The sequence below is a fragment of the Phalacrocorax carbo genome, chromosome 1, assembly GCF_963921805.1.
Source record: "Phalacrocorax carbo chromosome 1, bPhaCar2.1, whole genome shotgun sequence".
Classification (NCBI taxonomy): domain Eukaryota; kingdom Metazoa; phylum Chordata; class Aves; order Suliformes; family Phalacrocoracidae; genus Phalacrocorax; species Phalacrocorax carbo.
In genome coordinates this window covers 151,659,970-151,683,864 of record NC_087513.1, presented here as the reverse complement: position 1 = coordinate 151,683,864, position 23,895 = coordinate 151,659,970, and the positions used below count along the sequence as shown (strand labels likewise).

At 44.8% G+C, this 23,895-nt stretch overlaps 2 protein-coding genes across 2 annotated transcripts; both read left to right on the top strand.

The window, feature by feature from the left end:
* The first annotated feature begins 16 nt into the window (after positions 1–16).
* Positions 17–9,401, top strand: F7 (coagulation factor VII). The gene is made up of 8 exons (XM_064440167.1): positions 17–231; positions 2,396–2,556; positions 3,127–3,151; positions 3,245–3,358; positions 5,065–5,205; positions 7,366–7,472; positions 7,980–8,100; positions 8,312–9,401. The coding sequence occupies exons 1-8, from the start codon at positions 162–164 to the stop codon at positions 8,848–8,850; spliced, it is 1,278 nt and encodes a 425-aa protein (XP_064296237.1). The 5' UTR covers positions 17–161; the 3' UTR covers positions 8,851–9,401.
* Positions 9,402–10,993: 1,592 nt separating this feature from the next.
* LOC104049031 (coagulation factor X) lies at positions 10,994–23,614 on the top strand. Its single transcript, XM_064440164.1, has 8 exons — positions 10,994–11,331; positions 13,746–13,906; positions 15,375–15,399; positions 18,107–18,220; positions 19,297–19,437; positions 20,301–20,551; positions 21,345–21,462; positions 22,264–23,614. Exons 1-8 carry the CDS (start codon positions 11,262–11,264, stop codon positions 22,809–22,811), a joined length of 1,428 nt encoding a protein of 475 aa, XP_064296234.1. The 5' UTR covers positions 10,994–11,261; the 3' UTR covers positions 22,812–23,614.
* The last annotated feature ends 281 nt before the right edge of the window (positions 23,615–23,895 follow it).

The window sequence follows — 23,895 nt, the reverse complement described above, 5'->3', positions numbered from 1 at the left end:
GCCCTTCCGCTCAGCTCGCCGGGCTGTCATGGATCTTTTACTGTTTCCATGACTCGCGGGCCCCTCCTCTGGCTCTGAGCATTTGAAGCTGAGCTCTTTGGCCAAACAGTCCTTGCTGAAATGTCAATACACTACAGGGCCGCTGGCTCACAGGGTTCATCATGGTTCCCAGGCAGTGTATGACTTTGTTTCTCTGCTTTCTGCTACTGATTCCGCTTTCTCTGGATGCAGGTACGTTGTAGGATATGGCTGTAATTATGTTTACTGGCGATGGGCCTCTCTCCTTGTAACTCAGATGTAATTTTCATTGCAAATTTTGAGCACTGTTGCATGTTTGTCCTGCCTCTGGCTGTGCCTGTGAGTTATTCTAAGGCTCTTGTTCGCTTTCAGTGATGGCATCCGTGCGCTTATTTTGCCAACTAAAGAAAAGCACCTCTAGGCTGCTAAGTGAACCTATTGTCTCACTGCACAGACATCAGGCAAACCATCAGGTGCTTGCCCACTATTTGAAAAAGAAACTCGGATTTATTGTTATGTTGAACTGTGGTATTTTTCAAAGCAAAGAATCAATAGTCTGTCATTCAGCTGATGAGAAATTAAAGAGGTGAGGAGCCACCCTGTTTCGGCAGCAGCCGAAGGCAGTGAGGTGGGAGCTCTTTGGTGGCTCCAGTACGTGTCTGAAAATCCGCTCCCAGATTAATAAAGCAGACCCAGTGCTTTCAGATCCCCAGTTAGGCACTGACTGGGTCTCCCACACTGCAGTGAACGAAGCTGGAAAAACATGTAGCAAAGTCGAAAGCGTTCCAACGTAAAAAAATCAAACAACGCCGAAACAAAAGTGGGAGGATGTCCCCAGCCACGCACCCAGGCACGCTGCTCTGCCAGGGTCCGTGCCTGTGCACTGACACGTGTGTCACGTATCTGCTGTGTAAGGTTAATGAAAAGCCTTTAAAGAAAGCCATATTACAAGCATACAGCCTGACTTCGAAATCACAGCACAAAGACCCAGCTGACATTCCTACAATGGGCTAATGTTTATGAAGCCCCCTGGGATAAATTCAATGCATGCCACATAATACTTTATTCCTTCAAGTAACTTTGAAATATAGGGAAAATTACCACTATTTTGCATGTAATTCAGCAAGTGCTCTGGTGAGACACCTCACCAGACTGGAATAACCCCTCTCAGGATTTACGTTTGTGTGTGTGTTGGTGAGGACACACGAGTCTTGTCCTTCAGCAACCACCTCAGGGCCCTTCCAGCAGGTAGGAGGTAACTCCTGCTCTCTCAGGGGTCATGTAGTGGAGAAAGTCCTGTGGGAAAGGCAGGCGACATGCATCGGCCTCAATCCCTGAATCTGCCCACAACCCCAGGTGACATAGTTAAAAGCGCTGAAATGTAGTTGTTGTCATGAAGCTCCAGAATCCCCTACTGCCATGGAGGAGAAAATAAAAAATGCAAAATTAATTATTTCAAGACTTGTTCTGTGTAGTACATGGAGCAAACGTACACCGCAGCACTGGGACTCCTTGTTCATTATCCTGAATTACACCAGGAGGGCAGAGTCGCGTGATGTGCTTGCACCCTGAAGCCGAGGAGCAGATCAGCATGGTGACAATGCCGTCAACTCTTTCAGTGCATACTTCTGTCAGCTGGAAGCTGATGTAGCGCTACGATGTGAGCTCTGCTCACACCTGCTATTGAACCTGTCTACCCAATGTCTTTCCAAAGCATGGCAGAGACGCACAGGGAGAAGGCCCACGTGGCTGTGATATATGGTGCTGGCAGCAGCTGGGAGCCATCCACAATGCAAACAGCATTGTCCAGCCTTCCTATGTACCTTAATGTAGCCCTTTTTACAGAAGAAAAATAAAGATAAATATATTAAAGCAGTGGTTCTAAAATTGTGGTCTACAAGTGGCAGGGGAAGTCCCTCCTGCAGGGACAAAGAGGGAAAGGGTGTGAGATAACACAGGTGAGGAATGGAGCACTGGGGGTTAGGGGTGACTGTGGTCCCCCCGTCACCAAGTGACTTACCGTAGCGAGTACAGGAAAATTGGGTGTCACCATGTACATCAGCGCTAGATAGAGCAACACTTGCTTTTCAGCTGCTAGGACTGAAAGACACTGTGCTGCTCCTGTTGAGACCTACTCTGTGATGTGCAATGGTACCTTAGGAGTCGCTGACAGACAACATCGGCGTAACACGCCACCTTCTCTTAATCTCTGGGCTCCATAAAATTAATGTGCTGCCACTTCACCGGGGAGGCAGGTCTAAAGCATCTCAGAAAAAGCCTGGGAAGCCGAAAAGCTTTCAGGGGAAATCATCCGCCCCATCTTCTCTGTCTGGAGAGTGCAGCTGTATGACAAACAGACCGTGCCACTGTTTTTCAGTCTTTCTAAAGCAGGAAGAGGCAAGCCGCGTTCTGCAAAGGCAAAGACGAGCCAACAGCTTCTTCGAAGAGATTAAACTGGGGTCAGTAGAGCGAGAATGCATGGAAGAAAAGTGTTCCTTTGAGGAAGCAAGAGAGATTTACCACAATGATGAAAGGACTGTAAGTAACACAGGGCTGGGTGAGCGCTCACCGTCAGATGGACCCCCAGCCTACTCATGGGTGTGCTTTTACACTTTAAACCATGAGAGAAAAAAAAAAGCACTTTGTGTCCTGCAGTTTGCATTTTTCTCTTATATTTATAGGGGGACGGGCAGCAGGCGTGAGCTGCAGGAGGGCATAGTGCATGGGGCAGCCCAGGCAGTACCGATCTGGGGGTGGGGGTGGGAAAGTGGATGCTCTCTAAGTTGTCTCCCAGCCCCCCAGTAACTCCTGACCTGACAATACCTTAAATTATTGTATTGTGCAACATCTGTTTCAGTCAATCTCACCTAATCCATACGGACGTTATTGATGGATAACCTATTTGTGGGTGTTACACAGTGTCCTTTTCTACTGGTATATAAAAATACTGTAGCATGTAGGAAACAATGTATAATAACCTATGGACATCAATTTTCATAAATTATAATGGCAAAGGGGCGTCACTGTGGCTGCCTTGTTCTACAAGGGCTTTAGGACTTAACCTGGGTTAATTTTTCTTCAATTAAATCTTGCACCTTTTTCTTCCAGAGAGAGTTCTGGCACATCTATTCTGGTACGATTGTTTGGGATGTTCTAGCAGCTGCAAAAACACTCCCGCCGCTGCAGCTCTCCGCGTGAGCCAGACTGACACTGAATGTTTTTACAGACCCTAACCAGTGTGACTCCAACCCCTGTCAGAATGGTGGGAGTTGTGACGACCAGTTTCAGGATTATGTGTGCCGCTGTCCCGACGAATATGAGGGCAAAAGCTGTGAAAAAGGTCAGCTCTAGCATAGCTTAACCAAACAAAAATGTCATTATTAATTCAAATGCAAGGCACTGAGATAAACAGCAGCAATCATTATCATTCTGCACCATTCTATCAGCAACAGCTACTGTTCATGCTCCCTGTGGTGTCGTGTGATGGATCTAACCAGCTTGGTTGTCAGGCTCTGCAAGGCACCAGGATAATTATTACCCCATGATGACTTTGTAAAAAAATTGCCTTTTATCCATGGTCTGAAAGAAAAGGAGGAATTTTTTTTTCCTACCCAATTGCTGAAGTTCACAGAATCACAGGATCACAGGTTGGAAGGGACCTCAGGGATCATCTAGTCCAACCTTTCTAGGAAGAGCACAGTCTAGATGAGATGGCCCAGCACCCTGTCCAGATGACTCTTGAAGGTGTCCAACGTGACCGAGTCAACCACTTCCCTGGGGAGATTATTCCAATGGTGACTGTCCTCACTGTGAAAAATTTCCCGCTCATGTCCAGTCGGAATCTCCCCAAAAGCAACTTGTGTCCGTTCCCCCTTGTCCTCTCCATGGGACTCCATGTAAAAAGGGAGTCTCCATCCTCTTTGTAGCTGCCCCTTAAGTACTGGTACATGGGGATGAGATCCCCTCTGAGCCTCCTTTTCCCAAGGCTGAACAAGCCCAGCTCTCCCAGCCTATCCCCGTATGGCAGCTTCCCCATCCTCTGATCATCTTGGTGACCCTTCTCTGGACCCCTTCCAGCCTGTCCACATCCTTTTTGTATAGCAGGGACCAGAACTGTACACAGTACTCCAGGTGTGGCCTGACAAGTGCTGAGTAGAGAGGGATAATGACTTCTTTCTCTCTGCTGGCGATGCCCTTTTTGATGCAACCCAGCACCCTGTTGGCCTTCTTGGCCGCAGCAGCACCCTGTTCACTCATGTTGAGCTTCCTGTCCACCAGGACCCCCAGGTCCCTTTCCACAGAGCTGCTCTCCAGCCAGGTGGATCCCAGTCTGTGCTGCACTCCTGGATTATGTTTTCCCAGGTGCATGACCTTACACTTCTCCTTGTTGAACTTCATGAAGTTCTTGTTGGCCCACTCTTCCAGCCTGTCCAGATCTTCCTGCAGAGCAGCTCTCCTAAGTCAAGTTACACTGACTTAGAAGCTCGGTGCAGTATGTGAATGAGAACTATGCTGGGTGTGCATCATACCAAGCCCAAGGGGACGGATCCAGCGGTTAATAAAGTCTTTCCATGGATTTCAGTGGGCACTGCATACTGAGTGTTACACTTACACCCTCAGAGCATGCTGAGGCCAAACAAGGACTAGGCACTCATCAAATCTAACCAGGCAGCCTCAACGGTCATCCCAGAGCATCCTTCTGCCAAATGGCAAAATACAAAATAGTTATACTTTTTCAGTCATATATTAACGATGGTGCCCACACAAGTATGACACCTCCAGACAGCTCAGATACTGTATAAACACAGACTGATTTAATTTTAGATGTATGTTTCTTAGGCATAGACTTTTCCTCCTTAATCCCTGGAGATCCAGGTCTGCCTCGCTTTTGCCAAATGGGAGGTGTTTTTCATGCAGTCACTGCACATAAATCACAGAAATGGCTTTGCTGCCTTGCTTCCCTGTCAACATTTCAAGCTGCACTTGACTCACAGTAAGCACCAAAATCCACATTTGGCAACCTAAATACTCTTTCTCTGACTTTAGCCGTGGCTGACAAACTGAAGTGCATTTACGACAACGGTGGCTGTGAACAGTACTGTACTGACGAGCAGTCTGAAAAACGAGTGTGCTTCTGTGCGGACGATTACATGTTAGCAAGTGATGGTGTGTCCTGCATTCCCCAAGGTAAGATACTACTAGCCTGATGTGAAGTCCAAGCCAGCCCTGGAAGAAAAGTTTTCTCGTACGCATCAGGAGGTGCGAGGTATAACCCTTAGCCACCAGCTCCCCACCTCTTCTTCGCGGGTGGAGTCCAGAGCAGTAGGTTTGGGCTTCTGGTGGAAGTTAGACACGCCAGAAACGCAGCTGGGGAAGTGTGCACACTGAGCAGGGAGCCTTTTGGAGCCCTCTTTCCTGGCCCTAGAGGTAAAAATAATTTGGGAAAATATTTTTGGGGCAGCATTGCTCTACTGTTGGATCTCCAATCTGAATTTGTGACTATGGATTTTATTACCATATTTATTTCAGCACAGGAGTCAAGAGAGGAAGAGGCCTATTAAAACCAGAGAAAATCAGTTATTCTTTTTTTTTTCCTTTTTTATCCCCCTTTTTTTTTCCCTCTTTGGTGGGATCAATACGCTTTTGGTATTTTTCTAGACACTATGGCTAGATATTTCTCTTACCCACCTGACAAGGTAAATTTCAACTGGGACTAGGATAGCACAAGTTAATTATTTTTCCAGTACATAAGCTGGCAACTGACTCTATTGCAGATGCCTACTTCAATTACTTTATTAGAGGGGAAAAAGAGACCCCTGGGGATATGAAAATAAGGGACAGAGCTGCAGGGAGCATGCAAAGTAATTCTGAGGGGTAATGCCCCCCTACACACACCTCAATGGAGCACTCATGCAGAGAACTGATAACGACAACCTAGCTCTCAACAACAGCAATTTCATTAGAAAACAACACCTAGTAATGTGCTTACCCCTTATGAGCAGATTCCGCAATATCATGTGATGGGGAAGCTGCTTTTGTTCAAAGCTGAGAACAACGAATTCAATATTCCCCGCAGGCTTTCCAGCCTGTCTTCCCCTGTGAGGAAGATGTATTCTTGGGGACCAAAATACCCGTAACACTGACCGTGCACTGCCAGGAGACAAAACTATGTAATTGCCAGACTGCCAGTCCCTTCACCATCCTTCTGTCATCTCTCACAATGTCCCTTTCAAATGCCCAAACTTCCACTGCCCTACATACAGCCTTCGAGGGTAGGGGTTTGTGTGACATCTACGCTCACCTTCTTCCAGCTGCCGCCAAAGAGCCAGTCCTGGTTTTCCATACCTTGCCTGTTCCTGTAAAAGCTTGATGCTGTCTTTGCATCAGGAGAAGTAACTGGCACATTCAGGCTATTACATATGCGTGGGGATGTCAGATTCAGCTCAGCATAGGCTATAGGGCCCTGGCTCCCAAAGTGACAGAGGGTGAGCACTCATCCTCACAGAGTTACTGCAGAGTGACTGCTGGATGTAAGGGATGGTGTGTTCAGTTACAGCACAGCCACATGGCACAAAAAAAACCCCAAAGCTAGACCTTCTTATTCCTGGAAGGAAAACTCTGCTGAGTGAAGGATGTACTTCTCTTCCTCTGCACTGCATCTCAGTCGCAGGTTCAGTCCTCAAGATTTGATTCCCTTATTGCCGGTCTTCACATGCTTGCTCAGGCTAAAAACCAACCTTAGACTGAGATGTGCAGTCCAGAAGAATCAAGGGATGCTCTGGACCCAAGCAAACCAGGCACAGTCTGCCGGGAGGCATACCAGAAGACATAGTGTCTGCTCTTAGCAGATCTTCAGGTCTACCCCAACACCAGAGAGCAAGGTGTGCATCCCATGCTTAAGCCTGTGTCTCACCATGCCGTGGATGCTGTGCACTTCGTACAACTGACTTAAAGTCAGCAGGGTCGCTGAAAATATGTAGTCTACAAAGCTTGACAGAGTCACTTCTGCTCTTTAACCTGCAGCCTCCCTCATTGTGTTGATGTATATCTTAAGCAGGTATGTTGTTTGCAAACTCCTGTGAATATATGTCAATGATACTGTATGGGCCTGCACTCTATTTGTAAGAGCATTTCTGGCTGTTTCCAAACAAAAAGACTACTTACCTGATGAGCTGCTTTAAATTACTTTTGAGAACCCATGCTTCCAGGCTAGAAACCAGGTTTTCAGCGAACATAACTTCACTGAAGACCTTACACATTTTGCTGTGAATTCAGTGCAATAAAAATCACACTTGCTGCCCTTTGGTTTGTTTTTGGTTTTTGTTTGGTTTTTTTTCTCTTTTTCAGTGAAATACCCGTGTGGAAAAATACCAGTGCTGACACAAAAAAAAGCAGCTGCACAGGGGAGAATAGTAGGTGGTTTAATCTGTCCTCCAGGGGAATGCCCATGGCAAGTGAGTCTTCAGAAATCTTTCATTGCCTTTTTTTTTATTTCCTTATGAAACCGCTGTCTTAACTTCATTGTTTTAAAGCTATTATGTCAAAAATCCATAAAAAGTGCCAGCTCTGGACAACCAAATTCCTTCTTCATCTGTAGCGAGCAGATCCACCTGTTTCAATCATGCATCTTAGCCTTGTCCTGGAGTGCCTGCTTTCAGAGGAGTGGAGTGGTAATACAGCCTCCTCCATCTCCTGACCCCTTAGTCCTTATCATTACTGCCAGCAAGAATTTTAGCTACAGCTTGGAGGGATATGCTCTTGGCCGTAATAGACAGGGTCATTACTACAAGATGGAGAAAATGTCAATGGAAAGACTCCCCCCTCCTAAATTCTCCAGACAATCAGCATTGTATTCACAAACACAGTTTCATAAAGTGACAGAAAGAAGAAATATAATACCCAACTACTGAGATTCACATCAAGTGCACGTTTGATGTAAGACATTTGTTTTACGCCGGCAGGCCCTTATAATACAGGATCAGAGAGAGACGTGTGGTGGTACCCTGCTTTCCCCAGAGTGGGTCGTCACTGCAGCTCACTGTTTGGAGTGTATTCGTCCTGAAAAGTTTCGGGTGAGACTGGGTACGTATCCTCCCCTCCTCATGTTATCTAGCTGCGGTTGTGGTGACGGCTCCCCATCCTGACAAACCAGAGTGAATGACAAAATGTGCAGGCTTTGGTAGCATAAGGGAGCTGTCCTTAAGAGGTGTCAGACTAAAAAACCCCTATCTCCTCAAACTTCTGAGGAATCAAGGAGCTGCCTGACGTGACCTGCGATTAATAACTTTTCCAGGTGAACACGCAATAAATTATGATGAGAAAACTGAGCAAGAAAGTCGAGTTGCCAGGATTATCATTCATGAAGAATACATGACTGGACAAGTCAATCACGATATTGCCCTCCTGAGACTGGAAACGCCCGTGAATTTCACCGACTACGTGGTGCCAATATGTTTGCCTGAAAAACGGTTTGCAGTGTATGAACTGTCCTCCATCAAGTTCTCCACGGTGAGCGGATGGGGACGCCTACTAGATGGAGGTGCCACCTCTTCTGTTCTGATGAGAGTTGATTTGCCTCGTGTAAAGACACAAGAATGTGAAAAGGAGACCAATTTAAATATTACAGAGAATATGTTCTGTGCAGGAGACCTATCTGGCGTTAAAGACTCCTGCAAAGGAGACAGTGGTGGCCCTCATGCTACAAAGTACAAGAACACATGGTTTCTGACTGGGATTGTCAGCTGGGGAAAGGGCTGTGCTGTTAAAGGCAGCTACGGGGTTTACACAAGGGTATCCAAATACATCGACTGGTTGAAGAAGAACATGGATTAATGATATTGAACCAGAGCACTTCCAGATCATGTTGTGGCCCCCAGTCCCTCTGTGCCATTTTCCTATTGAAGCATTCCTTACATATGTGATACATGTGATACCCACACCACTATTAATGATTTGAAATGAGCCTAATGCCTACCTGAATATATAAAATAACTTCCCTATCGGTGTTGTTTGTAAACTTGCATGTCTTGTCAAGCAGGCACAGAAGGGCCATAACGAATCGTACTCGGAGCCCCTCTCGTTCTGCATCCATTTTCTGCTAAGGAACAGAGCTAGATGCTGAAAGAAAGACTGTCAGCAACACATCAAGCACACCATGATCCTTCCTCCAGCTACCCTCTCAACTTCTGGTAATCAGTGATGTACAGACTTCCTGAGCCAGCAGTTGCATTAGATTGAATAGTCGTGAATGAACCTGCTGTCCACAAATTTGTGCAATCTTTTTTAAACACATTTATGCTTCTGGCTTTCACAACTTCCTATGCTGATGGGTCCTGTAATGTAATGATGCAATAGCAGAAGAAATAGAAAAAGTGTTTCTTTTAGCTTATGTCAAAGTAGCTTTCTCCAACAGTTGCAGTGGCAACAGGTAGATCTGAGTGGGAGGAACTGTAGGGAGTCTCCAGGTCAAAAAAGATGGGAAAAGGTTAATTTCACATTTCCAGGTCTACTATGAAAGCCTGATTTTAGTCGTCTTGCACCATGCATTATTGCAATAAGGCTACAAAGTGTAATAATTAACCCTATGAGTGATGAAGAATACCACTAACTTAATCTTATCTTTGCTTTGGTGCTATGCTTGTCGATACAGAAGAGGGCAAATGAAAGGGAATGTTTGTTTAATTTGCTCTCCAGTATAATCTAAATTGTACTCTCTGTCCTGAGATCGAAAACCAGAATAAGATAATTGCCAGACCATCCACAAAACACTCGCCAAAGACCATTCTCTTTATGCCTTAATGCATAAATGGTAGAGCCGGAAGAGCTCAACTATACCATTTAAGAATGTACCTTCTAATCTAAGCATGAAAACAGCGGAAAGGTGAGGGAGATAAAACTGACCGGTTTCAGTATCTTATGCAAAACTTACACCTTGGATTCACTCAAATCATGCTGAATATTAGCTCAATCACAAAAGCTTATCAGCAAGTAGGGCACTTAAACTTGACCATACTCTGTTATTAGGGGAAAACATTGACATTACACGGTGCATATACCATGCAATACTGAACATCCTATAACCTGCTTTCCAACATAGAAGACTGGTATACTGCTTATTTAAGGAGTGAACTGGGAAAAGCAGCAAATTCCAGATATCTGAGAAACAAGAGGTCTTACAGTATGAAAACACACCCCAGAGGTCCTCATTACTCCTAAAAGGAAAGCATATATGCCAGCAGAATATATTTCCAGGGTGGAAGGTGATTAGGAGCAGTGACCAGCAAAGAAAACCTTATTTTCACTGAGATGAGGCACTCAGCATTGCAAAATCATCCCCCTAGACTCCTCAGGCTTGAACCGTTTTGGGTTTTCCATGCTCCATAGGATGATTTGTTCTCTGTAACATTCCAGTGTCAATATTGACATTTATGAGCAAATCATATCTTGCAGAAAAAGAGTAAACTGCTGAAAGGAAACAAGCAGTACTTTTTCAAGTCAAAAGACAAAGTTGACTTTTTCAGGGCAGCGCTGGGTTTTAGGCATATTTTTAATACAACAGCCTGTTTAAAGAAGGCAAGAAGATGAAGGAGATGCAACGGCAGGCTCTGGGACCACCAAAGACATGGCCTTCACAGCAAAAAGTGACCTCACCGGGCATAACCGAGGGAAAACCCCCCAAAAAAGGGGAGATGAAGGCCAGCTCCCGGCGAGCGCCAGGCCAAGGTCACGGGGCCCTGGGTGGCGAAAGCAGGGAGCCATCAGGCTGTGGTGTTGGGATGTGGGAAACGCGGGTGGGAGCTGCCAAGGGCGGCGGGTGTTTTGGGGCGGGAGCCCCGGCTTTGCCCCCGCTCGGCCTCACACCTGCCAGTGCCGGGCCTCGGCCGGCGCTCCCTTATTAAAGTGACGATTCACGTCCCTTCCCCCACAAATAACAGGTACAATTAAAAAGAGCTGGCTTCTTCGGGTTATAAAGAAAAGAGAAAAAAAAAAAAGTAAGAAGAAGAGCCTCAACATCAGGCCGCCCCCCCCGGCTGGGAGATCCCGCAGCAGCTTTCCCCTTTCCCCGGCGCTTCCGCTATTTCGGGGCAGGGTGAAGCAACGCCGCTTCAGTCTCTCCGCGACCGGAGGGGCGAAGGCTTCGGCTCCCGTCCGTCCCGTCCCGTCCCGTCCCGTCCGTCCCGTCCGTCCCGCCCCGCCCGGGCCGGTCCCGCCGGGCCGGCAGCAGCGCGGGTCCCCGCGCCACCATGGCCGGCCGCCCGCTGCTGCTCCTGCTCTGCGCGGCGCTGGCGGGCGAGCTGCGGGCTGAAGGAGGCGGTAAGGCGGCACCTTTTTTATTATTATTTTTTTCGGCGGGGGGGTGGTGGTGGTGGTGGTGGGGTCCCTCCTCACAGCCTTTGGAGGGGCTGCCGGGGAAACGCGGGAGGCGGTGGCTCCCGGCCCCGTTGCGTGAGAGGGGGTACAGGCTCGCCGTCCCCGCCGAGGGAGGCGGCTGGGCCGTGGGGACGGCAGCCCCCAGGGCTCATCTTCCCCGGGGAGGGGGGCTCGGTTTCCCAGCCGGCAAAGGGCTCGTCTGCACCTGTGCCGCTCCAGCCCCTGCACCCCGCCGAAAGACGGGCGAGCTCCGCCTCGGGGACAGGGAGCTGCCAGGGGGCACCTCGGGGTGCCTGAGCCCCAGGGGTGCCCTGTCCCGCCACCGTCTCCTGTGGCCTTTCCCATTTTGCTGTGCCTTCCCGTTTCCCCCCTATAAAATGGGATTGGTGGCCCTTCCCGTTTTCGCACCCCGGGGGGACAGCAGCCCTCAGTGCCAGCGTCCCATGAGGGGAAGCCTGGCCGGAGCTCGGTTGGCTGCACTTGGCCGTGGAGAGGCTGGGGTGCGTCCCGCTGCCCTCTGTTTGCGCCACCAGGGTCAACACCAAGGTCCAGAGCAGCATCAGCAAGTGGCTTTTGAAAAGTTGTTGTTAACTCTTCCTTGAGTGAGTCAGCCTGCTTAGGCTTTAAAACGAGGTTCTCCGCACGTTTCTGGAACATCCTGCTTCAGTTGACCAATGCGTGTTGCTCCTTGATGCCTTCAAAGAAGGAAGCGTGATGGAAAGCTTGGGAAAGAGAACGACCAGCCTCAGAAGACTAATTGGCTAGTTCAAGTTTACAAAAACATCCTGTTACACGGGTGATGTGGAGGCAAAGGAATATAAAGGCGATAACCCCACTGGCTGCGTCCTGTCACTTTCCTGTCACTGCAGAGGGGGATTTAAGGGCAAATAAGATAGTGGGTGAATGAACTAACAGTTGCTGAGCTAGACATTACAAGCACTTTCTGTAAGCCTTCCTTGCGCGGAGCCTTTCAGAATAAGCAGGGCTCCAAAGTACTCGTGGGCTAATTGGGGTCGATTAATATAAATAGTATTTATATTAATATAGTATATTTATAATATATTTTATATAATATAATTTGTATAGTATAAATAGCTCCCTGTTGCGATACACCAATTTCAGTGAAAGCAGTGCAAGTCCCCACTGTGTTTGCTCAGGTGATATTAAGGTATATGGTTACTATCAGCTAGTTTAGGTATTGCTGAGTGCATGAAGAATGCTCCAGAAGGTACGTGCGAGTTGCCCACTGAGTGTGAGCCATTGGCCTTGAAGTCCCAACTGCAAGCACTGTCTTCCACACTCCAGTATGTGATGGGAAAGTATTTTTTCGCTTTAAATCCCAAGTGTTCAGAAGATAATTAAATGCCAGTTTCCAGATTCTGCAAACTTTCCTAGAGCATATGCTTTTTACAGGGTAATTGGCAATATACTGGTGTTGTTTCTGCTTTTCCTATCTGGTAAAGTGTACACAAGTCGCTGGAGAGTAACACTGCTGTTCACACAGCCAAGTGGCTGAGCTGAGTTTAATGCCTCTGATCCTTCAGTTTAAATCAACAGCTACCTGCATCTTGAACTTGAAGGCAGCGGGTCTCACGCTTCTGTGACACCAAGCTTTTAAAAAATAAAACAACCCAGCAAACTGACCTCAGGCTGTACTTTCCTGCTAAAGCTGATGCTCGTTTACTTCTGCTCTTCGTTAAATCTTAGAGCGCAGCTGCCTTAGCTCTACCTGCACACATATCAGTAAGGCAGAACATTTCTACAGCCAATTGGGAAGAGATGTTAAGAGGGAGGGTAGACCCCAGGGCTGCACAGTGGGATTTGGAGTGCTGAAGGGCAGTAGGACTCGTACATGGGGGACTGTGAAACAGCATTTTCCCACCTGCCAGTAGACACGTTACTGCATCTTGAGTTTGTGTGGCATTTAGTTGCTGCACTGCAAGCACCTGGAGCAGCTGGTGGTGTTGGCTGGTTGTCAGCTTTAAAACCAAATCAAGGAATGCTGTCACCCTGGCCTTCAGAGAAAGTAATTCTGATTAAGACCGGCATTTTCAGCAGGAGCAACAGAAATATAAGCCCTCAGCAGCAACATGCACGTTCTTATTTTCAAGACTAAAAACAGTAGGAGAGAATTTTGGGCGCCTACACTTTGTCCTGGAGTCAGTGATTGACAGAGAGAGACTCCTCTGAGAGATCCTGAGATGTATCAGTCTGTGTGAGGACTGACCTCACAGGTAATATTGCTTACGGGTAGAGTGCTGAGAGGGTATGTTTTGGGTTTGTTTCCACTTCACTTATTTCTGCTGACTCTTCACCACCACCAAATGTTACCTGCCACCTGTATCATTATTGTCTAGTATTCATGAAGAAAGAAAATGCCGAAAAGTTCTTGGAAAGAACAAAACGTGCTAACTCCTTTTTGGAGGAACTTAAGAAAGGGAATATTGAAAGAGAATGCAATGAGGAGCGCTGCTCAAAAGAAGAAGCAAGAGAAGCCTTTGAAGACCTGGAGAAAACTGTAAGCATGAGCTAACATGAAACATAGATCCATATATTTCATGTTTACAAAATCATATTAAGGTCTTTTGAGCTGGGCATCAGAACTGACAAGTTGCCCTTGATCATTTAACACAAAGAATAAATAGCGGTTTTGACTGTGGTTGGAATTGCTAAGGCATAACTGTACAGTAACAGTCTTAATTTAGCTCTTGCAAGGCCAGCCCCTGTTAAAGCCTCCATTCTTTTACCTGTTCTGATCTGTTTAATTGCCATCATGACGTATTTGACCTTTAAATGATTTGATACTACCTGTTAGAAATATGTTCACCCTGTCTGGGTGGCATAGCTGAGAGTCAGGACTAGTTCAGGAGTTCTTAGGTGGAGAGTCCACGGGAAGGTTGAGAAGGCAAATGTTGACATGGAACTTCACGGGAGAATTTTGCCAAACTTCTCTCAAGGAACTTTGCAGTGCTTATCATTTTGTGGCTCTCTTTTTCAGTATCTGAACTGACAGAATGTGTACTGTGGACAGTTCTTATATTCTTTAATGTTGAATTGCCCACATGGAATGAAGTTTGTACGTGTGCCTCTTGTATCACCTTCCCTACCCTGATGGCTGCTTAACATTAGACAGAAGTGTGATCTGTTCCCAAGCTCAAGGGAGAGTTAAAGAGATGGGGCAACAATGAGGACTGGGTTTAGTAGAAAAGGTGATATTTGAAAACTCAAAGTGACTTGGCGGGGAAGAGGGAGGGGATTGGGAATATCAGCTGTAGCTACGTGGCTGTTAAGAACACCCCTGAAACTGGAGTTAAGGCCAGATTCATTTCACTTCAGCATTACTTGAAGGACAGAATGTTCATGGAGGGGCCCTGAGATGGCCTGGGTGGGGCGTTATGGGTGCATCGCCAGGGTGCTTCAGAGCATGAAGGTTGGCTGATCTATAGCAGAACCAGCACAACCTGTTCTGGCTGGTGACCAGATGTCATTGAAAAGGACTGTCTTGGACAGACAGCATACCTGGAGTCCTCAGTGCAGAGGGAAAGAAGAACACAAATAGGACAACATATTTTTAAATCGGCATTTCTGAGGTCCTGATTGGTGGGGGTGGGGGGTTGTCTGAAGACTGACAATTTGGCAAAGTAAATTTAGTCAAAACTGATAGAAAGATTCCGTTATGCAAGAAATAAAGTGCCTTATGCTGAATGAGTCACATTAGGAAATCTAAGGCATTTTAGATACTTTTGAAAAAATTCATGAGACTTGTTTCTGTAGAGCTGGGCACTATAGATGGATGATATGGTTTTAATTTATTAAATGGTAATAGCAGGCTGCAGGGAACTGTGTAACTTAAATATCTGTTTTAATAGTTGATAGCTGCAAGTGTCCTCTGTATGAAAGCTCTAATATTCTTGTGAAGAATTCAGTAATTCTCACCTAACTCTTTTTGTCTCCTTTTATTCATCTTTTCCTGTACCTACCTGAAGGAGGAATTCTGGAACGTCTATGTAGGTAAGAAACACTCTGCATTTGTTCAGAGAATTAAGCTTTCTTACTGCAAGGTTAAAAAGGATGCACCTCTTAAGTAACCACTTCCTGCTCCCTTGCTTCCTCTCTTTCTGTGGTGGGACACCCTCACATTGTGTTTCCGTTGAAGAAGGAATCTGATTTACTGCCTTGCTGTTGCTTGAACCCAGTCACTTCAGTCAAAGGCAGGGTTCAGCTGCCTTCAATTTCTGGGATGATCTTTGTCCTCTCGAAAAAAGAATAGTGGCCGTTTGCACTCAAAGGGCAGTGAGAAGCAGAAACTGGGTCTGTGACTCTGCTGGTCACTTGTCCTCCAGAGGGGCAGCCCAGGATGGGGGAATTCCAGGTGCAAAGAGTCGTAGATGAGGGTGGCACTTAAATGTCATAGCCAACACAAGGTTATTAAACTGTATCGCCCAGTCGCTTGCAAGTTTCGTGTCACCTTCCGTGCCAGAGTGTTGTTGATTCCTGTATTATAGAGCATTTTGTGGGATGTGTTTTCTACAGAACTGTTTGGCATTCAAGGAGGACATGCCAATAGATTAGCAGATACTACCCATCAGTCTTTTCTGTTGTTTAATAAAGGTCTGAGTTGTATTTATTAGGGTCCCAGCATTCATAATCCCTATGCAGGGACAGATTTTTAATGTATTGGTGTTTGGTTACATGTTCTCCTGAAAGTATGTGCCCAGCTTGCATGTTAGGAGGAGTACCTCAAAAATGTTGACCACACAGCTCAGCTTTGTCTTTTGGAGTCTGCAGAAAATTGAAGACAGTTGCCATGAAGAAGATGCAGACTTTCACAATCCTCTAAGCAGGGGATGAACTCTGCAACCTACAGGCTGAAATTTCAAGCAAAGCCTGCGTCAGTGTTGCAGTGAACAAGAGTGGAAAATTTCAAACCATTTTCTCAAGAGAATACAAGTAGTGGAACATCAGTGCCAGTGCTCTTAGAGGAAATGCCAATTTCATACATTTTAAACCACAGTCCACGAATGCTCTACTGGTGCTCAGAAGAACTGAAAACCACAGCTACTCTCAGCCAAGTTACTAGAACAATTAATTCTTGCTTCTGTTTTTAGTAGGGGATTCTGCAATGCTTTTGTGCAATATTGATATAAAACTCATTACCACAGCAGCAGCTACAGCGTAGGGAAAATCTAAACAAGTACGGTTTCTAACAGTAGGATGCTGCTTAGCTAAGACCACTGCAGAATGGAGTGCTCTGGCACTGCAGAGGAGGCAGAAACCAGGGGATGCGCTGCAGGCCTGGAGTCTGTCTTTCTTTTGGTAAATTGTTGTCTTGCCTTCCTTCTGTTGAGGCTGGACATCAGTCTTCAGTGCCTCTGTGGTGGACGACACAGACGCAGCGTTTGGTGTGCTGTTGGTTTTGGCCAGTGCAGGTACAGAAGGGATGTTGAGGCATGGGGGCAGTACACAAAGCCCAGCAGATGTTGCCTGTGACAGATAAAGCTGCAGCACATGAGGTCGCAGGCCAGAGCTGCCATACCAGTGTCAAGCTGGATCTGTAGCATGAGCAGCTTCTTGCATTTCATCTCCTCTGTGGGCATTGCTGTTCTTCCAGCTGCTCCAAACGGCCAGAACAGGTGGTAAGACACAGAAATTTGAAAAGCATGTATCTAAAGCAACAAATTTTTATTAAGCAAGTGCCAGTTCTCCGGATATCCTGCTTTTCTTATCAAACAGCGCAGAAGAGCCCAGCAAGGCCACGTGATGGGGGAATACATTTGTTACAGCAGGCCACTAGGTAGAAGAGACTGTGTCAGCGAGCAGCAGTGCAGGAGTGAGATACCTTTATGGGGGTGGGAGAAAGGGATGCTACATGGAACACATCTCCAAATGCAGTGCAGCCTCACTGTCCTATGTGTAACAGAGTCTGAGAGATTCATGTGGCTGGGGCCCTGGAGTCATGTCAGCCAGTTGTGCCCAGGTCGCAGAAAGGAAGAAAGGCTGCAGAACTACCTTTCAAGCGTGGGAGATCCCAGCGTAGGTGTGGGGCATGTGAGGTAAGAGGTAATTTTCTGAAGCTCAAACTCATACCAGAATGGATACAACAGGACAATTTCGGTACCGTAAGCAGCACAAAACAGGAATTTGGCTTGCACATGCAGATTTTGCAGGGCTTTTAAAGCATTTTTTTTGTTTGTATTTTAGTCTTCTGATTAAGATGCTGGTGTCTGTGTCTTTAAATGAACAGCACTGCATGCAAAAGACATGCACAAGGGATGAGATGACATTTAAGGAAATAAAAGTTGAGTTGCCATTACGCAGAAATTGTAGAGAAATGCAAGAAGCCAAAAGGTTAATATCTTCAGACAGCAGTTGCAAGTGTGGAAATGTCCTGTATGCTTTTACAGCCTTCACTGTAAATGATGTGTATATTCTGACCATGAAGTGTTACTTCATCTTCCAACAAAAAAAGGCTTGCATATACACTGTCATACGGTAGCCACTAAAAACAGATTGGAAAACTGAGGCTATGTAGATGAATCATTGCTGATATGGAATGATTGCATTTATACTCCTTTTTCCATCTGGAATGTGGCAACTCAACAGGACATACATTTTAAGAGGGAAGATGAAAGATTGCTTATTAAACTAACACCCCTTCAGAGTTCACTGAAAATGCTATGCTCTTACAATATTTTGTTTCTTTGGTTTGTTTTTGTAGATGGGAACCAGTGCAGCTCAAATCCTTGTCACTATGGTGGACATTGTAAAGATGGAATTGGTTCCTACACTTGCTCATGCTTGGATGGTTATCAAGGCAAGAACTGTGAATTTGGTAGGTTTCTGCTTTAGAGAACTGTGGCAGAGAATTTCCCAGGGATCTGAAATATAGAGTTAACTCCTTCTTAATGAGCATTATTTGCCTCTGGGTAAAACACATAGAACAGAATGGCAGTCAACAATGAGTTGGAGGACAGTGCCAGAAACACAAAGCCTTGGTGGCTCTACAGCTGGGTAGTGTTAGAATCATAGAATAGTTTGTGTTGGAAGAGACCTTTGAAGGTGATCTAGCCCAACCCCCCCGCAATGAGAAGGGACATCTTCAGCTCAGGTTGCTCAGAGCCCTGTCCAACTGTGAATGCTCCAAAGTTACACTTACTCCAAAGAAAGCCCTCCTAATTATGATAGTGCCTCTTTACATGAGCTTGAATCCCCAAAACATGACGGTAAAACTAAGAAGCGTAGGATTCTTGTAACTGATATGAAAGAGCCTTTACTACAAGTACAGAAGTACAACCTCCCTGCTCAGCTCACAGCAGGGAAGAACCAAAGAAAACAGATTTTGGCAGAGAATGCAGGCTTTTTCAGCCTTGCAAAGAATCATTTTTTGCATATAAATCTTTCTTGAGTCTTACTTCTGTGACATATGACTACTACCCTAATAATGTCTTTGGAGCATGTATCGGTGGTCAGGAAGTAAGAGTGGTGAACCCAGAGTAGGAGGGTGTGGACCTGAAGTTCAGACGCAGGACTGAGGGGAGTGATGAGGAGCTGAGCTTCTTAAAGCAAGAGGGAGGAATTGTGTGAGGATTTACCAATATCTGGACTCCTCTGTTAGTGTTTTATTCATTCTCCCACTGTCATTTTGCTTTTGCTTTTGTAAGCTCACTATGGCATGGCCACTGGGCCCACTTAGACTTGGCAACCACATTTCATGCGGTGGATGTGACTGCTTTGTAAGGCATAAGCTAATCTTAGCCACTCATGTTGTTACTAAGATGTGCTTCAGGTGTTTTACAAGTGGAGATACAGATCCTGTTTAAAGAGTGCAGTTTCATTTGGTGAACTTCGAGATCTTCTGTGTAATCAGTGTTAATTTACAGTTTTTCTCCAAACTTCTCTCTTTTATAGTCATACCAAAGTACTGCAAAATAAACAATGGTGACTGTGAGCAGTTCTGCAGCATCAAAAAAAGTGCACAGAAGGATGTTGTGTGTTCCTGTGCAAAAGGGTATGTTCTAGCAGAGGATGGCAAACACTGTGTTTCATCAGGTATGAAGCCACATAATAAACTAATAGCAGTGGTGGTGAGACCGGTTTCACAGTTAGAGAATGTCTTTTAAACCATCAGTATCCTACACGACATAGATTTAACACTGAGGCCAACTGATTTGTATTTCCAAAGCCTTCCATGTGTGAGGTGATGAGATGGGGTTACCAAAATCTGGCTGATTTGGAACCCTTTGCAAGGTGGCTCTCACAGAATTACCTGAGTAAACTCCGCTGTTGACAGGAGAAGAGCAATTGCAGTGGTATCTCATTTACTTAGAAAGTTACACTCCATATAAAATAGCAGCTCACCAAAACTTTTCTACTTTAAATTTCAGTTCACCTAATCAAATAGTAACTGATGACATTAAATAATTATGATTAGTGCTATTTACATTTGTACACTTTTGTTGTGTTTCAACAAACCTGGGGGGGGAGGGATAAGTCAACCATATATTCATGGTGTTGTTTTTTGTATTCTTTATAACTAATAATAAGTTTCTGTCATGAGCCATATTATCCCTGAAATAAAGCATTTCACTCAGTTTCCTAATTAAGATGGTTTTAGTAAGAGCAAGTACATGAATATAGCAATGTAAACAATTGAAGATGATGTTTTAAATTTTAAATACTTTAAAAGCACTGTCTGGGACTGAACCTATGGACAAGTTTTAGGACTACAAAATGCCTTTCATTTTTCAAACCATCTGGTCTTCCGTCTTTGTTGCATCTGCCAAGGTTTTGCTAGTGTTTTGAAAGCAGGACAGGTGCATTAACTGATTTATTGTGAAATGGTGTTGTCAAGGAGTTTCCTCTTGTGCTGGTGTTTCTGTCTTTCTCTAATTTTAACATCCTTGTCTTTACAGTAAAGTATCCTTGTGGAAAAGTTCATGTGAAAAGAAATAAAAGGTCGGTTATTTCACTTGCTGATACGAGCAATGTAATTAGTGATCAAGATGACCCTCCCACAAATGGAACAACTTTGGAGGAGGACATTGTTACTACCACAGAAACCTCAACCCTCAGTCCTGGCAATCAAACCAGTAGCAAGACTCCATATTTCAATGTCAGGATAGTAGGTGGTGATGAGTGTCTTCTTGGTGAATGTCCATGGCAGGTAGGTCTGGTGTTTGTGCTCTGCATCTTAGCAGGATGTGTTTCTGGGGGAAAGTGTGCAATTGTTCATTTAACCTGGTTGCCTTCTGAATGTTACCCATGTAGCACACCACTTGTAGCTGGAGGTAGCTGAATTCTGTGAACCTAGGCACTTAGATGTGCTGTTCTGCAAACTGCAGCCTTAAATTTCAAAATAAAGGCTTTGTGCAGTTTTAGGTGGTGCTGCTTAACCTGTCCCCAGAGAGGGCTGTTGAGTCGTGCTGGCCTACCAGTGTCATTTTTGCAGGAATATTCCAGTTCCTCCTGATAGCGGTCCATTTAGGTAGTACACCTGAGAGCATGTCAGATAAAGCATGCAATTGCTTTACAAATATGCTTTAATATCTAAGTTTTCCTCTTAGGTTTGCACCAGCCAAAATGAGTTCCCGTCTTTATGACGCTAACTGTGGGGGTCAGATGGGAACAGAACTTGGACAGGAATTCTTTGGGGTGATAAATCCAAGGGATGGGGTGATTTGGGGGCTGCATTCTCCCTGCTCAGTCAGTCAGTGTCTTGTTCCTAAAAGACATTACTAAACACTGTGAGTGAGGTAACACAGAAGCCGAACATCTACTTCATGTAAAGACAGTTGAGACTCTGTAGCAGTACATGTCGATCCGTAGCATATGTGTGTGTGAACGCATTAGGAGAGATCTGCAGAGTAATACGTGTTGTAGTAATAAGCATATATGCAGTGTGCAGAGAAATCAATTACCTGGTCTTTGTAATCTGCACTTAATTTTTTCCTTCGCAGGCTGTTCTGTTAGATGAGAAAGGGGAAGAGTTTTGTGGTGGAACTATTTTGAATGAAAATTTTATACTTACTGCAGCTCATTGCATGAACCAATCTAAAGAAATCAAAGTTGTTGTTGGTAAGTGTTTATTTTACTCCTCTGCTGTTTGAGCATATGTTGCAGGCTAATCCTCTGTGCTCTAAATCTCATGTGACATATATTCATATTACTTTGTTTGTTTGTTACTTTTTTGTTGTTGTTTTGCTTTTCGTAATTTCTTGTTATTGTGGGAATCCTGCTTGGTAAAAACAGGAGCAGCTGATGTGGAAGGTGATAAAGATGCATCCCTTTCTTCTTTGCCAGCTAGTTGGAAGTGATTAAGAACAAAGGTTCTGGAAGCATTGTCTAGCATTGTGTTCATCAGAGTAGTGCTTCTTCAGAAAGCTTATCATACCTGGCGCATCTGCAGCATATAGATTTGTTTCTGCAGGAACGTTCAGGAAGGCTATGACACATTGACTAGAGGAAGAAGAAATGAACTCAAATTATGACTGCTTCACTTCTGAGGCATGATACTAGATCAACACAACTTTATATTTGTACTTTCTTAGCCTTGACCCAGACCAGTTTCTCCTCCCTGGTACAAGCCAGGCTCAAGCTCCTGTAGGAGCTTGCACCCAAAGTTGCATTGATTTAGCTGAATTGGTTTATGCCTTTATGTAAACTGGTACAAAAATCTCCATAGACAAAAGCTCGGAACTGAAACTGACCCAGGTGCTGCTAATGAATATTGCAATACATTTTTGCAGTTTACTTGTATGGTATAAAGGCTTAGGTAAAGTGTTAGGAACAGGTATACTGCTGTCTTCCTTCATCAAGGTTGTTCTTAATTTCTTATGCTGTCTCTGTATTAATGGCCCTTTTAATAATCTTGTACAGGTGAAGTGGACAGAGAAAAGAAAGAACTGTCTGAAACGATGCATACCGTGGACAAAATACTTGTTCACTCTAAATACGTTGCTGAGACTTACGATAATGACATAGCCTTAATAAAGCTGAAGGAACCTATAATATTTTCTGACTACGTTGTCGCAGCATGCCTTCCTGAAGCAGACTTTGCTAATGAAGTTCTGATGAACCAAAGATCTGGGATGGTTAGTGGCTTTGGGCGTGAATTTGAAGGTGGACGACTATCCAAAAAACTGAAAGTGCTTCAAGTCCCCTATGTTGATAGGAACACTTGCAAGCAATCCACTAACTTTGTGATAACAGAAAACATGTTCTGTGCTGGTTATGAAACAGAGCAAAAAGATGCTTGTCAAGGAGACAGTGGAGGCCCCCATGTAACCAGCTATAAGGATACTTATTTTGTTACTGGAATCGTTAGCTGGGGAGAAGGATGTGCAAAGAAAGGCAAATATGGTGTCTATACCAAACTGTCCAGGTTCTTACGATGGGTAAGAACGGTCATGAGACAAAATTTGTAGTGGTGTGGCTCTTGATCCTTCTGTTAGCTAACAAGGTGTAGTTTCTGTAATGGAAGCTTCATTCTTGTTTTTTTTTTTTTAGCCACATCTGCTAAACTTGTTTTGAGAGCTGATTGCTTAAAGTTACAGTGCTGCTTCTTTTTGGTTTATTCCTGGCTTTAAGCATGTATATGTGGACTGCTGGTGTTATTTTGAATTGGTACAATGAGGGGCTTTCCCCAAACAAAATGGCTGCTCAGTGGGGTCTGTCGTTTGCTTGTTTGGTTATTTTTATATTGCCATTTTGGTTCCTGTCTTTTTGCCCAAGTGCTTCTATCAGAGGCTTCTGGACAAAATATGAGCCTCCATTAATCATGATGAAAGTGAGAAGGACAGGACTTCAGTTAATCCTCATATTGCAGCCAGCTGGCTCAGTAGGGAGTTTGTTATTACTAGAGCTGTTTAGCTTCTACCTGCAGATGTATTTAGAAGATTAAGGGAGCAGGGAAGCTTGCTTGGTAAAAGCTGAGACACAAGTAAGTATTTAACATGTGATGCTAAGTAACCGCGTGTGCCACAAAATTGCCTGCTTAGGTCACAGCAGCTAATTAATATGGGGTTTTGCTTTATAAAGATTGTACTTCACTTTAGTCTGTTCATCAGAAAAAAAAAATATGTGCATGTTCACTGTTTTCTATTTCATATTCTGGATTGTGTATGGCTGAGGATCAGAAAGCTCCTTGCATGTGTACTTTTTCTAGGTGTTTCTGTAAGGTGCAATATTGATGTACACCAGCATTTGAAATAAAACTTTCTTTCTTTTTTGTTGCTTTTTTTTCCTTTATTCTCTCCATTCAGCTTACAAATATATGAAGACAAAATCTCATTTGAGAGTGAAAAAAGAGTGAATGTCCCTGAAAAAATACGTGTGACACTTCACCTACCTCATGTCAAAGCTGATGAGGAGGCAGAGAATGGAGGGGGGTAATTAAAAGACTTTCACAGGCCTAGAGGTTCATAAATGGCAAGTTAGATGCCAAGGTACTAATTTTCTTAGGAAGAGACAAACTTAGCCAGTGATTTCCTACACATAGGCTGTTCAGAT

Bases quoted from the DNA above. Each gene is read 5' to 3' on its own strand.
- F7 (XM_064440167.1), top strand. From the start codon at position 162: ATGGTTCCCAGGCAGTGTATGACTTTGTTTCTCTGCTTTCTGCTACTG. The intron at 5,206-7,365 runs GTAAGATACTAC...TCTCTTTTTCAG, and splicing joins TGTGTCCTGCATTCCCCAAG to TGAAATACCCGTGTGGAAAA. The intron at 7,473-7,979 runs GTGAGTCTTCAG...TTACGCCGGCAG, and splicing joins CAGGGGAATGCCCATGGCAA to GCCCTTATAATACAGGATCA.
- LOC104049031 (XM_064440164.1), top strand. From the start codon at position 11,262: ATGGCCGGCCGCCCGCTGCTGCTCCTGCTCTGCGCGGCGCTGGCGGGC. The intron at 13,907-15,374 runs GTAAGCATGAGC...ACCTACCTGAAG, and splicing joins TTGAAGACCTGGAGAAAACT to GAGGAATTCTGGAACGTCTA. The intron at 19,438-20,300 runs GTATGAAGCCAC...TTGTCTTTACAG, and splicing joins CAAACACTGTGTTTCATCAG to TAAAGTATCCTTGTGGAAAA.